This window comes from Trachypithecus francoisi, unplaced genomic scaffold (genome assembly GCF_009764315.1).
Source record: "Trachypithecus francoisi isolate TF-2019V2 unplaced genomic scaffold, Tfra_2.0 Lachesis_group6, whole genome shotgun sequence".
Classification (NCBI taxonomy): domain Eukaryota; kingdom Metazoa; phylum Chordata; class Mammalia; order Primates; family Cercopithecidae; genus Trachypithecus; species Trachypithecus francoisi.
This window is the reverse complement of record NW_022681471.1, coordinates 122,702,199-122,717,742: the sequence shown is the minus strand read 5'-3', so window position 1 is coordinate 122,717,742 and position 15,544 is coordinate 122,702,199. Positions and strand designations below refer to the sequence as shown.

Here is a 15,544-nt window from a genome sequence, read left to right as displayed (position 1 = left end):
AAGCAGCTCAGTCATAGAAAAAGGGAAGTTAGAAACAGGAAGCGATGGATAAAGTATGATAGAAGGCAACGCTTGGACTTTCAAGTCAAATAAATCTGAAATTTAATCCAGTCCCATCTTGAGGTGTCTGATTTTTTTTAATTTCTCTGAGCTTGAGTTTCTTCATTTGTAAAATGGGGTTAAAAAACTAGCTTGCAAGGGTTAGAAAAATAATCTAGGTACATCATCTAAAATGATGCTCAGCATTTCTATTAATAATTTGCAGTGGGGAAAAAAAAAAAAAAAAAACAGAGGCAGAAAGAACCGAAAATGACAGAGATAGAGGCCAGGTGCAGTGGTTCATGCCTGTAATCCCAGTACTTTGGGAGGCTGAGGCAGGAGGATCACTTGAGCACAGGAGTTTGAGAACAGACTGGGCAACACAGGGAGACCTTGTCTCTACAAAAAATATAAAAATTAGCCAGGTGTGGTGGCATGCGCCTGTAGTCCTAGCTACATGGGAGGCTGAGGTGGGAGGATACCTTGAGCCTAGGAGGTCAACGCTGCTGTGAGCTATGACTACACCACTACACTCTGGCCTAGGTGACAGAGCAAAACCCTGTCTCAAAAATAAATAAATAAATAAATTAGAAAGTCATAGAAACACAGAAAGGAGAGAAAGACAGAACATGTGGCAAAGAAAGCTCCTGAGAGACACAAATGTTTAAAAATAAATACAGAAAAAGAAAGAACAAAAAGGAGGTGATAGACGTGCACTGGGTTTGGCAGTAAACATTTTTATGACCACATGTTTTCATTGAGCTAGGAGATTTAGAGCAATTTAATACTGACCTTCGAAATTCCAAAGAAGGCTGGCTCGGTGGCTCATACCTATAGTCTCAGCACTTGGGGAGTTGAAGGCGGATGGATCACTTGAACCCAGAAGCTTGAGACCAGCCTGAGCAACAAAGTGAGACCCTGTGTCTACGAAAAAAATTTAAAAACTAGCCAGGTGTGGTGGCATACACCTGTGGTCCTAGCTACTTGGGACATTGAGGAGGGAGGATCACGCAAGCCCGAGAGGTCAAGGCTTTAGTGAGCCAAGCACACTGTTGCACTCCAGCCTCCAGCCTGCATGACAAAGCAAGATCCTGTGTCTAAAAAACAAAAAAAATAAAAAAGAGAAAAGAAAAGAAATTCCAAAGAGCTGTTCAGCAATTTGACACAATTGTTTCCCATTGGAAAACCAGTTTTTGGCTTTTTATTTTCAAATTTTAAGTTTACCTGGAAAATAAATCCTTTCCTCATAGACTGTAAAGATTATAGAGGTGTATGAAGAAAACCAAACCTACTATTCTAAACATGATTACAGTAATAAGGGTCTCCACTCTGTCCAATTTATAGTGACCCACAACGTAAGTTTTAACAGAACTTAAAGAGGCAAAAACATAGTTACAAAAAGTATTCTTACTGTGGGAAAAGAATGGGACTTCAGCCTCACCATCATGTCTCCCAGTTTCAAATACCTATCCCCACTCTCAAAGATAGAGGGCATGGGGGAGACAGAGAGAGAGAGCGAGAACGCACCAGCGAGTGCTGAAAGTACTCTCTTCTCTTCAGAGACTCCCAAAAGATCTGACAGCCAAGAAATATAGAGCGGAAGTTCCATCAGGCCAGTTCTTCTGTAGTCCATTCTCTCCTTCCACTGTAGGAGACTGGGCCACAGAATAGATCCCAGCTCCCAACCCACATTCTTCCATGTCTCCAAAATTATTCCAGGAAGCCAAATCAGTAGACCCTTCTGGAAGGAAGCTAGATTGAGCACATATTTTATTCTCACCTGAAATTGATCCCAGATCTTAGTCAAGATCTCTCTAAAGAAACAGCCCCCATTTCTTCTTCTCTATCTTGAAAATTAGGCTTAAAGCACTTTCAAAATCCCTGGCCCCAGATATGTATGCATCTCTGGGCTTTAGGAGAGTCTCAGTAAGTATCCATCAACTTGCTTTGAGCCTGCTGACCTATTCAGTTTTCTTGTTCATCTAATCCAGAGTTGGCAAACTATGGTCAATGGGCCAAATCATGTTCTTGCAAATAAGGTTTTATTGGAACTCAACCACACACATTGTTTTTACTTTCCTAAGGCTGCTGGAACAAATTCTTACAAACTTGGGAGCTTTAAACAACATAAATTTATTCTCCCACAGTTTTGGAGGCCACAAGTTCAAAACCAGGATGTTGACAGGGCCATGCTCTCTTCAAAGGCTTTAGGGGAGGATTTCTCGTTACCTCCTCCTGCTTCTGGTGGCCGCCAGCATTCCTTGTGGCTGCTTAACTACAGTCTCTGCCGCTATCTTCACGTGGCCTTCCCCTCTTCTCTGTGTGGCCCAAATCTCTCTCTGCCATTGAATTTAGGGCCCATGCAGATAGTTAAGGATAATCTCATCTCAAGATCCTTAACGTTGCAAGATACTTTTTTCCAAATAAGGTCACATTCACAGAGTGGACATATCTTTTGGGGGCCACCATTCAACTCATATACCCATTTGTTTATGTAGCATCTATGGCTACTTTCATATTAAAACAGCTAAGTTGAGTAGTTGCTCAATGAATGGTTGGCCCACAAAACCAAAATATTTACTATCTGGGCCTCCCTTTACAGAAAATATTTGCCAAGCCCTAAACCTGCATTACAATGCAACTTTGCTGAACTACTCTTTCTCCTGCAACAATCCACACTCACACACACACACACACTTCCCCCGACATGCACACCCAGTCATAATCTAAATTGTTGTTGTTAATAAAATAATGCTGAACCCCCATGAGGTTTATTTATTGTAAGGTAAGATGCAAATATGGCTAGTGTACAAAATTGTATCTCTTATTGTTCATGAAAATACATGAATTTATTAAAAATGACCATGAACACTGTTCAGCATTAAGTCCATTGCATGATTTGCCGGGAGCAAAAACCTCTTCGGTAAAACTGCACTTTTTTCCCATATGTCTTGCACATCTGATGTCAGTTATCCAAACTTGTGCTGGGGACAATTTGAGGGAATAGATGGGAGAATAGTATGGCCCTAAAATTTTCTCAAAATGTTGCCTCTGGAATCTATAAGGCAATATCAACAGAATGACCCAGTTCTCTGTCTTGTTAAATATCAGAACAAATCTCCACATCAAAATTCCAGATTGAAAGATGCTTGAAGAGCAAACAAAATAATAGTATTTAAATTGGGGTTTTGTAATTTTAATCCACGAGGAACATGAAACAAATTTTCAGGAGTTCCCGTTATACAAACAAAAATTGAAATTAATCTAAATATTAATTATGCTTAGAAATTACAGAGAAAAGTACCTTACCTGTGACCACTCCACCTTATGCATTTTATACACACACCCACATACACACAGGCATGCATGCTGACATTTATACATGAATATTTTAACATCTACTAGGATATCAAAAGACTGAAGATAGAAGTTTTGTACTATCATTACAATATTTATTTTAATTTCCCATGTGGTAAAACTCTGACAATCCTTGACCATCTCTGAACTCAATGAGGAAAACATTCAATATCTTCCTCCATGAAGTAGGGAATATTAGATCTCACCTTACAAAGAAAAGAACAATTAATGTTCTGGAATAACGGCCTATTGAAATCTTACCTTTAAGGGTAAAAGGCATGTTGTATATTTACATTTGTAGATATTAATGAAGCCTTTTAATAATAGAACCAAGGGTCAGATGGAATTAAGCTATACTTCCCTACCCCTGGACGGTATTACGTTTTATCAAATAGCAATTACAATTTATGCAGTATCAATTTTGTTAAGGTGGTTCTCCTAACCCAAGGAATTCTTACACCTGAAGCCTAAATCAACAAGTACTATATTTGGGTAGTTGAAAAACTGTATTTACACAAGTGATGCTACAAGCCATTAAGTTAAAAAACAGAGACGAGCCCCCCCATCCCACCCCCGCCCCACCCAAAACCAGACAGTACAGTAATGTGTCTTTGCATGATTCTTTCTCTTTAGGAACTGAAAACAAGGGGAAGCATAACCTCCTTGGCCCAGATTGGAACTGTATACCCCAAATGACCACCTTTATTGGCGAAGGGGAGCAAGAAGCCCAGATAACATACATAGATTCAAAGCAGAAGACGGTGGAGATCACAGACAGCACCCTATGTCCAAAAGAGCACCGGCACTTGTACATAGACAACGCCTATAGTTCAGATGGACTTAACCAGCAGCTGAGCCAGCCCGGGGAGGCCCCCTGTGAGGCAGACTACAGAAGTCTCACTCAGCGGTCCCTATTGACCCTCTCAGGACCAGAAACTCTGAAGAAAGCACAGGAATCTCCGAGAGGAGCTAAAGTGTCCTTATTTTTGGAGACTTCGCCTTGGATGATGGTATTAGTCCCCCAACCCTCGGCTATGAAACACTACTAGATGAGAGTCCTGAAATGCTGGAGAAGCAGAGAAATCTCTACATCGGCAGTGCCAGTGACATGAAGGGCCTGGATCTCACTCCAGAGGCAGAGGGCATCCAGTTTGTGGAAAATTCTGTTTATGCAAACATAGGCGATGTGAAGAGCTTCCAGGCTGCGGAGGGGATTGAGGAGCCCCTCCTGCATGACATCTGTTATGCAGAAAACACTGATGACGCAGAGGATGAGGACGAGGTGAGCTGCGAGGAGGACCTCGTGGTGGGGGAGATGAACCAGCCAGCCATCCTCAACCTGTCTGGGTCAAGCGATGACATCATTGACCTCACATCCCTGCCCCCTCCAGAAGGTGATGACAATGAGGATGACTTCCTGTTGCGTTCCTTGAACATGGCCATTGCCGCACCCCCACCTGGCTTTAGAGACAGTTCAGATGAAGAGGACTCTCAGAGCCAGGCAGCTTCCTTCCCTGAGGACAAGGAGAAAGGCAGCAGCCTGCAAAATGATGAGATCCCCGTGTCCCTCATTGACGCTGTGCCCACCAGTGCCGAAGGCAAGTGTGAGAAGGGACTGGATAATGCCGTTGTCTCCACGCTGGGAGCTCTAGAGACTCTATCCGTGTCAGAAGAACAGCAGACCAGTGACAATTCAGGTTCTTTCACAATTGTTACATTCATTCACTGATAACCATATCATTCCATCCTTCCAAGCCATTTGCCCTTGGAGTCCTGTTACATGGTGTTCTCCATTTCACAAATGTCCCATTTCATAAATGTGCTGAAACTGCCATCATAGGTTTTTTTGTGTGTATGTGATTTCCTTTGTTGTTATTTTTTTAAAAACATAAGGCACATCTCCCCCACCCCCACCCCCGTTTCTGGAAAAACTGTACAATAAACTCAGAGTCCTTACTGAAAAGGGAAAAACTTAGTATTTTGTTTTAGTAATAACGGGTCCCATTTTCTTACATGTCTCCAAGTGCCTCTGATGCATCCATTAATCAGTTATTGTTTTTTACGGCATGCAGGTGTAGCCATCTTGCGGGCTTATAGTCCTGAGTCTTCGTCAGACTCAGGCAATGAAACTAACTCTTCTGAAATGACTGAGAGTTCTGAACTGGCCACAGCACAAAAACAGTCAGAAAACCTCTCCCGCATGTTCTTGGCCACTCACGAAGGCTACCACCCCCTTGCAGAAGAGCAGACTGAGTTCCCAGCCTCCAAGACCCCCACTGGGGGCTTGCCTCCAAAGTCCTCGCACACCCTGGCTGCTAGGCCAGCAACTGACCTCCCGCCCAAAGTTGTGCCTTCCAAGCAGTTACTTCACTCAGACCACATGGAGATGGAGCCTGAAACTATGGAGACTAAGTCGGTCACTGACTATTTCAGCAAACTGCACATGGGGTCGGTGGCATACTCCTGCACTAGCAAAAGGAAAAGCAAGCTGGCTGATGGTGAGGGGAAGGCACCCCCTAATGGGAACACAATAGGAAAAAAACAGCAGGGGACCAAAACGGCAGAGATGGAGGAGGATGCCAGTGGTAAATTTGGTACTGTGTCTTCACGGGACAGTCAACACCTGAGCACTTTTAACCTGGAGAGAACTGCCTTTCGCAAGGACAGCCAAAGATGGTATGTGGCCACTGAAGGCGGGATGGCTGAAAAAAGTGGATTAGAAGCAGCAACGGGGAAAACCTTTCCAAGAGCTTCTGGTCTTGGGGCAAGGGAGGCCGAAGGGAAGGAAGAAGGAGCTCCTGATGGAGAAACCAGTGATGGCTCAGGACTTGGTCAAGGGGACCACTTCTTAACTGACGTGACCTGTGCATCTTCAGCCAAAGACTTAGATAACCCCGAGGACGCTGACTCGTCCACCTGCGACCATCCTTCCAAGCTTCCTGAGGCTGATGAGAGTGTGGCCCGCCTTTGTGACTACCACTTGGCCAAGCGGATGTCATCGCTGCAAAGCGAGGGCCATTTTTCTCTGCAGAGCTCCCAAGGCTCTTCAGTGGATGCAGGCTGTGGCACGGGCAGCAGCGGCAGTGCCTGCGCCACACCCGTGGAGTCGCCGCTCTGCCCCTCCCTAGGGAAGCACTTGATTCCTGACGCTTCTGGGAAAGGCGTGAATTACATTCCTTCAGAGGAGAGAGCCCCTGGGCTTCCCAACCACGGAGCCACCTTTAAGGAACTGCACCCACAGACAGAAGGGATGTGTCCACGAATGACAGTGCCTGCTCTGCACACAGCCATTAACACCGAACCCCTGTTTGGCACATTGAGAGATGGATGCCATCGGCTCCCCAAGATTAAGGAAACCACAGGTACAGCAATGATGGATTTAGCACTTTGTATGACATGCCAGGAGCATGTAAACCATATTTACAACAAACTTACAAACGTAAAGTCTGGAAGAAAAGTAAAAGGTAGAATTTAAAAGGCCACAGAACAGTAAAGTACCAATCATTGATCCCCTAGTATTTAATAAATACTAAAGATTACAAAGGTGAAAATGGCATTTGCTCTTTATAATCTTGCTCTGTGTTTGCTTTCAGAATTTGATGGGGCAATATGTTTTTCCTAAATTCTAAATGCAGATGTTTAGCAATGCCCAGTATGACTTTTAGTTATATGATAGTATTGCTTAGAGTCACATAACAGTTTGATTTTCTTCCCAAGACATCCGATTTCTAATTCTGCCATTTCATTATTGAGGGACAAGGAAGAATAAGAGCAGGGTATCAGGGAGATTGGAGGGGTTTGGAGAGATTATTTGCCTTTCAGCAATCTTACTGATTCCTCCCTACTCTGTAAGACTGCCCTGTATAGATGTTCTGAAGTGTCTGGCCTACCCCAGTGTCAGGAAGATTTTGAGGTTATGCCTGATGAGCTGCTTTATTTTCCCCAAAATAATAAAGTGTAAACACACATAGAAACAAGAACACATCCACCTTCTGTATCCCACCTTCACTACTCCACCACTCAATGGTATGCATTCCCCTCACTGATCCACTTGGCTGGTCATTATATGGCAAAAGCAGATACTCTGTCATATTTTCATGTTTCAAATTATGTCATCAATAGTGTCTTTTTCATACAGGTCAATAGAAGTTAGTGAGATCTTATATTGGTCATTTTCTATTCCTGTTCTTTTAAGATTTTCTACTTTCTCAAAACCCACCACTGGCTTTACCTGCCTTGGAAAAGTTATCTGTGAATATTACCTAACTCATCACCCAACTGCATATTTACCTCTAAACTAACTAAGTCACACTGTTTAATCCTTCATGATTTATAAAGAACTTTCACCTGAGTTACCTCTTGCTTCTCACAAATATTCTGTGAGATGGGGATTATTTGCTTCACATGACAGCTTTTCTTAAACAACAAAAAAAAAATGTTGAGCAACTGGCCCAAGGTCTCAACTTCAGACTTTGTACCAGGCAAACCTCATGCTATCCTCTGAAAAAGATTCGCTTATTTAATTTGCATTAATTAATTAGGCCACTTCTGTAAAAGAAAGAAAGGAAAGAAAGAAAAAGAAAGAAAGGAAAAGAAAAGAAAAGAAAGAAACTGATGCCAGGTTTAACTTAATTCCCTTGAAAGGAAACTTAATATCTTCAATATATTGAATAATCTATACATAGTTGTTTTCTGTGTCTAAGCTTTGATGGTAGATATTGGTAGCAAGGCATTCATGAAATCCCTGAAAATGTTTGGGATTTCCAGATAATTTCAAATGAATCAGCAGTACCAGAAATAACAGGTTCCAGTATTTTCTTGATATTCATTAAAATGGAAATTTGTTATGAGATATCAAGAGGCAGCCTTTGGAAAGCAGGGTGACCTTAGCATACGGCAGCCCTTCCAGACTACATCCTTGAGAAATGACAGACATCATGTAGAGATGTAGTAAAAATGGCCTCCCAGGAGATGCTTAATGATTCTCTCTGTTTTTCTACTACCCCTAGTGTAGCTTTGACAGAGCCTGGGAAGGAGAGACGAGGAGGCATGCCTTCAGCTTGGTCTCAACATCCTGAAGCTGATCCCATCCTGCTACCATCAAACATTCACTCGGAATCAAAGGTGCCAATTCCAAATCAAGACCCTAATGATTTCTCCCAAGCAAATCAGGCATACGGAGAGGCTGTGAGCTGGCGGCCACCGGATCTGAGAGGGGGAAGCCTCAGGACACCCCCCAGCCAGAAGGCTCTGAGACATAGCAGCAGTGTCCTCTCCGGATCTGTCGATTTGGAGACCTTCCGAGAAAGAACCAAGGGTGCAGTCAGCTTAAAGTGTCCAGGCATCACAGAAGCACAGGAGGCCAGTTCTGAAAGGCGAGCAGAACTCCCCATGGGGAGGAAGCTCACCAAAAGTTTTTCCCAAAGCTCGATGCACTTGAGCTCTGAGGGGAGGTTTCACAAAAGGTCCCCAGTGGCTCATAAAGACTCAAAGCTGTATAGGACATTACCCTTGCGGAAGCTGGAGGGCAGCAATTGGAGATGCCGGGGACCCTTCAGCTATTGCTTCCTGAACCGAGGGCAGGATGAAGATGGTGAGGAAGAGGAGGAGAGGGGAGAGGCCACTGTCCAGGTCGCTTGCCTCTATAGACCACAGATGACTCAAGCCACGCCAGAACCAAGCAGCCCATGTCTGGCTGTGGCGATTCAGAAGCAAGGAGGGGAGCTATCCAGAGGGTCAGTGCTGAAGGTCTGGGCAGAAGACCTGCGAGGCCCAGATGACTTGGACTTCAGCAACCTGGCTTTTGATGCCCGGATTGCAAGAATAAATGCCCTAAAGGAGAGCACATATGCAATGCCTGATGGGTTCCTTGCAGCCCAAAATGATGCCAATGAGCTGCTCTGTCTCGTCAGGGCAACAAAGGAGAAGAGAGAGGAGTCACGCCCTGAAGCATACGACCTACACTTTCTCAGTACAAGCAACTGTTATCCATTGAGTCCAGACAGTTGGGAAGTGCCTGTAGGAAAATGGCGATGGCTGAGAAAAGCCCGGAGGAGATGCTCCTAGCTATGACTTCCAGCTTTCAAGTACTCTGTTGCCTAACAGAAGCTTGCATGCGATTAGTTAAAGTCGTGAACTCAGAAACACAGCGGCAGGAAATTGTAGGGAAGATCGATGAAGTGGTCATAAATTACATTTGTCTACTGAAAGCTGCCGAAGCAGCCACTGGAAAGAACCCTGGGGACCCTAATATTGGATTCTCGGCGCGACACTCAACCACCATGGCCGCTCTCGTAAGCACACTGACACGTTCTCTCAAGAGGCTTTTAAACAAATAAATATGGAAGTCACGTCATAATCTACCTTTACAAAGCCATACATGAACTTTTATTTACTTTGTGTGTATGATGAACAGATGTCTCCTTTCTTCTCTCTGTATATTTTGTTATTTTATATAAATAGGAGATAAAAGTCACATTGATGAAACGTTGAAATGTACTAATCAGATGTATTCTGTTTATATTATACATATATATACACGTAAAAGAAATATCCAAGAAAGTGATGACATTGGCTATTTTTCATATAGTTAAAACTCCAGGTATATGATGTGAAATTTTAAATTCTACCATGTTAGAGCAAAACAATGAATCCTATCCCCTTTCTTTCCAAGTAGATACTTGGAGATCATATCATTCATATTTAGAAGTGAAACACAAAACAAAAAAAGAGAGAGAAAAGAAAAGAAATTACAATGTATATAAAACAGTACTTATGTTTTAAAATTATGATTTTTAAGCATTGGAAATAGCAAAAAGACATTTAAAATTCAAGAAGCTATTATGAATTACTAGAGACTATATCTGTAATAAATTAATTTTTTGCTCATAGTATTTGGTTACTGGATGCTTTCTTCCAAGAATCCCACATATTTAATTTGGGTTTTTGCTATTTGGGCTACAAATTGGTGGGGGTGGATTCTACTGTGTCAGCACAAATGCTCTTCACAGTGTTTCTAGCATTTAAAAAACTTCCCAGGGAGAAGAACAGAGGGGATGATGGGCAGTTTCCTAGGTAATACCTAGAGTTATAGAATATCTCATTACATAAAATGCATGGAATAATGCCAAAATTAATTATTTGATGGAAAGATCTGCTTTGACTAAATGTCAAAAATCTACAAACCAAAGACATTATCTTCCCCCCACCTCAACTCAACTATGAAACTTAAAATTCCCTTTAGAATGATGGGACATTTAGTAAAGTATTTGCAAACTTACAAAAAGGAACATTTAATGATCATCAAAATTAAGTATTGATTCAGTAATGTAGACCAGACCACACACCAGCGCCTGTGAGTCTCATCTCAGATTACAGCTCTCAGCATAGGGCTTGATGCATCACCGCCTCTACAGAGGCTAAGGCTGCCAATCAAATTTGGAATTACAGCGTAGTACTGGGACAAAATCTCAACTCTTCGATGTTCCAGAAAATCGGGGAGAAATGGCTACTGTAACCATGGGAACCATGAGTAAATAGTTAAGTATTTATTAAATAAATACTTAATCTGGATTGGCTGATAAAAATATGAAATCTGAAAAAAAAAAAAAAAAGAAAGAAATGGAAGTGGTATATTTGACCAGTTCAAGTGAAACCAATGGAATGCAAAGAACTTTCCAGGACTGTCACGTCTCTAAAAGTACCCTGCAGTCATAAATAAAATTGATATGTATATATATATTTCCTGGTCATTCAGTGCTCAAGTTACATACACTCCTACTTAGACAGGTGGCTCCTTAAGAATACGACGGGAGTACACCAGGTGCAAATATTCTACTTTTGTAGCCTACTGAGAAGGAGGCATAACACAGTCCACAATTGCAATCTCTCTCTAGTCAGCCATTCCACAGGGACTCAACAACAAAAGCCACACGTGGTTATGGATGGCAGCGAAGGAAAGGAGTTTAGGCGTGTGTTATTATAAATAATGTTTAACTAAATAATAAAACATTATTTCATTACAATTATAATTATAAATATTGATGTTTTGATATTGAGAGATATTAGTGGTGTTTACTGTGGAAAATCTTAGTAAATATCATTCTGTGTACTAAAATCCTAACCTATTAATAGGATGTGTGCCCTATGTCAGACAGTGTGCTAAGCATATTAACTATATTATCTCATTTAATCATCACAACAATCTGCTGGTTTGGACACTATTCTCTCTGGAGGCAATATGGATGAGTTGTTACGGATATGGGGTTTGGGGTCAGAAACATCTTATTTAAATTTTGACTCTGCCATTTTCTAGCCCTTTCGTGTTGGGAAAGCTACTTTTTCTAGTCTCAATTTCCTCATAATAAAATAAAGTCAATTATAAGATTGATTTCCATAGGGTTGTCATGATTTTTGAGTAAAAATGTGTATGTAAAGTTCTTACCACAATACCTGGCAGAGAGTAAGTATTCAATTAATGTTAGCTATTATTATCATCATAATCGTTGTGTTAAATATACTGCCCAAGATAATATGTGGGGGAATGTTTGTTTGTTTTACATGCATATTGTATCCTGACTGTGTGCAGAACACATTATGTGTATTGCATATATGTAAAAGAAGGGTACAAGGAAGTGACCATCCTTGTTCAAGTCACATATCTAGTTAGAACAACTTCCCAGTCCATTCAAGTTCTTTGAGAAGCCTCAGGGAAGTAGCTCTGGGTCCTTCTAATCAACCTCCCATAACTGCTCCAGTAAGTTTCTGTTTCTTATAAATAAACTCTTTGCTATTCAGAAAACTTCAAGGGGCCCCCACATTCACAAAGCATGGGGCTCCTAACTGGGGTCCAGGTCCATAGAGTGTAGGAAGAACATATTAGAACAATACTTGTGCTTATTTTTATCTAGCTTTTTTATGTTTGTGTATGTTTTATAATGGCATAATAGTACAATGGTACATGTATATAATTTTAAATAAATAAATAAATGAATGAATAAATAAGCATATGCCTGGTACATGCATGTAACAATATTGTCGCAGGTAGGGTTGCATTCACTGAAATCTGGAGAGCACTGAACTAGAGGATAAACCTTCCTTATACTCACGGTTCTTTACATTTAGTCCCCAGTCTACTTTGCTAAGTTTATCTCCTACCATCTTTATTAATCTTTTATCACAAATCTTTCAAACAAAAGTAGACACAATCATATGAATTCATGTGGACTCATTATGTACCGATTCATGTCTAATCTTATTTTCCGTATTTCTACCCACCTCCTCTCCCACTGTATGATTTAGAAGCAAGTCCCAGATATCATAGTGCTTAGCCCATGATATTTCAGTAAGAATATCCTGTGAGAACTTTTAAACATAACCACAATGACATTTTTGCATTTTAAAAATTGGAAATTCCTTAATATTATCAAATAACATTACAGAAATAAATGATGGAGAAAGTAAAAGTCCCCTATAAACCTAACCTCCAAAGATAACCATTGCCCACAATTTAGGGCCTCTCGTTCCATCTCTTACTGTATTACATAGTAAAGTTATTTGTATTTTATTTGTTTATGAGCTTTGCTTTTGGCTCAGAGAGTTGTTCTGACCAGAGTTGCCCTTGTACATGAGTGTCCGTCCCAGCATATTTCACATAAGTGGGTTCATCAGAAGGGATATGATTGATGTGGAAAGACAGAGTGCTCAGATCAACAACTACACAGCATTAGCTTCAAGAAAAAAAATCAAAAAATGATTGCAATTGCTCAGACATTAAAATTAACACAGATCCCACTAACCTTAAACTCAGCAGAAATTAGTCTAATCGCAAACGAAATTATTTTCCAGCAAAGAAAGCCTGAAATCACTAGCTATAGCAATACCACAATGGCTCAATTCCTTTTGCTATAAATTTTATCTTTCGTTATGATTTCTCTTAGGAAAGACAATCCTCATTTGTTTATGTTCTGCTTTCGTATAGTTCTAAATGCCAGTTATTAATTCTCTGAATGTTACTTCTGAGTGACCCAGGACAGTGCTCTAATTTATCCTGCCTGGATTATCCTTGATTTGGCAGTGGGGGGCGGGCTGTGTTTTCCTTTTGACTGGTTATCACCCTGCAAAATTGTGTGATTTTTGAAATGGAAAACAAATCACCTACATTCAGGTAATTCATTATCTCTTCCAAACCTTTAGAAACCTTCATGGGGATCAAAATACATTAATATTGCCAGGCACAGTGGTATTTGCCTGTAATCTCAGCTACTTGTGAGGCAACATAGAGAGACCTCGTTTCAAAAAAAAAGGAAAAAAAAGACTAAAAAAAGAAGGAAAAAGTTGCATCAATATTACATTGTCTCTAACCTGATTTTGTCTTTGCTTTGAAAGTGGTCAATTTTGATTTGTGTAGATAGTGGTGTGTGTGTGTGTGTGTGTGTGTGTGTGTGTATGTGTGTGTATGTGTGCGACTATGGGTCTGTAAAACTAGCTATCAGTTTGGTTTTATAGATTTCCATACTAGCTCCCCCTCTACCAATGCAAAAACTATGAAAAATAAATTTGTATGTAACATCCCAAATCTTCTTTTAAAGTCAGGTTGCAGCAATAGCTTTTCAGCTTTGATAGATCAAAGATTAAGAATCTTGCCTTTTGAACTGAATTTTTATTCATAACAATTTGAATATCATTAAATTGGATATTTTTTATTTATTCCACCTATACCCTGGCCTACCCATCTCACTTTTTAATTCCAAAGCCTATACATAGAAAATCCACAGAAGAACAATCTGTATCTCTATCAAATATTTGTTGCTACACAAAATAATGGAATGGCTTAATCCTGCATCACTGAAAGAGATAGATAATCAAATATCCAAAGTAACTTACTGCACCATTCAACTTCAAATTAACCAGCTACCTTCCGTGAAACTGTCTATATTTATCATTGCATCTTAATTTTCTGTTACACATTAATTTCAGAGCACTGGGTTTTGGGGTCGTTTGTTTAGGGTTTTTAATTTTTTCATTCTTCGTGTTAATTCACATTTTCTACTCTAAAGTCTGGACCAAAATTCTGTGCCATTTGTGGCATCATCGTTCATCACTATAGGCAGAATTCACTTTGGTAGTGGATGTATGTGGGATTGGTGGAATTTAGCTTTCTTGGTAACCTCCAGCCATGTAATATTTCTGCTGTTTTCATTTTGATTAGTTCCCATTTCCTATCTTGCTTTTTCATTAATGATTTATAATTTCTTCCCGCCTGCCACTTAAAGGAAGATGGATCTATTTTTTCACTCATCATTCACCAGCTATTATTAACTTCCTAATCTAGGCAGACATCGTCCTAAGTGCTACAGGTGGGTACGATGGTGAATATGACTGACATTGTCCCTGCCAAAGATGGAGCGCCCATTTAGAATTGGCAAACCTTGGCCGGGCGCGGTGGCTCAAGCCTGTAATCCCAGCACTTTGGGAGGCCGAGACGGGCGGATCACGAGGTCAGAGATCGAGACCATCCTGGCTAACACGGTGAAACCCCGTCTCTACTAAAATACAAAAACTAGCCGGGCGAGGTGGCGGGCGCCTGTAGTCCCAGCTACTCGGGAGGCTGAGGCAGGAGAATGGCGGAAACCCGGGAGGCGGAGCTTGCAGTGAGCTGAAATCTGGCCACTGCACTCCAGTCCGGGCGACAGAGCGAGACTCCGCCTCAAAAAAAAAAAAAAAGAATTGGCAAACCTTTTTCATTCCTCAAGAAAGTAGAGGTTCAGAGTGAGTTAGCATTACAAGCAGCCTTCCTTTGCATGGTAGTGCAGGACTGGGAAAGTGACCATGCAAGGTGAAACTCTGCAAAGCAATCAATAATCAATGAGAAAAATTATACCTGCTCCATGACCTACAACAATTTTTGTCAAAACTTAAATACTCTCTTATTGTCAGTTATTAATGTATAGGGACATGAAAAAGTGCAGTACAATTGATATTTATTTAGTATACAATAATTTAAACTATTAGAAACCTTGAGAATTAAACTGAATCTTTTTTGTAAAAATTCATCAAGAGGAGTTTGAACAGTGCTTGCCTTCTTTTATTCATCGTATAGCTTAATGATATAGGTAAGCATCTTCTTCTATGCCTTTGGCAAATTGTC

At 40.9% G+C, this 15,544-nt stretch overlaps 1 protein-coding gene across 1 annotated transcript in view; it reads left to right on the top strand.

The window, feature by feature from the left end:
* Positions 1–12,399, top strand: part of FRMPD4 (FERM and PDZ domain containing 4) — a 220,456-nt gene extending 208,057 nt beyond the window's left edge. Inside the window, 5 exon segments of the mRNA XM_033201289.1 lie at positions 4,030–4,374; positions 4,377–5,093; positions 5,469–6,758; positions 8,411–9,352; positions 9,355–12,399. Coding sequence (XP_033057180.1) covers positions 4,030–4,374; positions 4,377–5,093; positions 5,469–6,758; positions 8,411–9,352; positions 9,355–9,734 — 3,674 coding nt within the window. The 3' untranslated portion in view covers positions 9,735–12,399.
* The last annotated feature ends 3,145 nt before the right edge of the window (positions 12,400–15,544 follow it).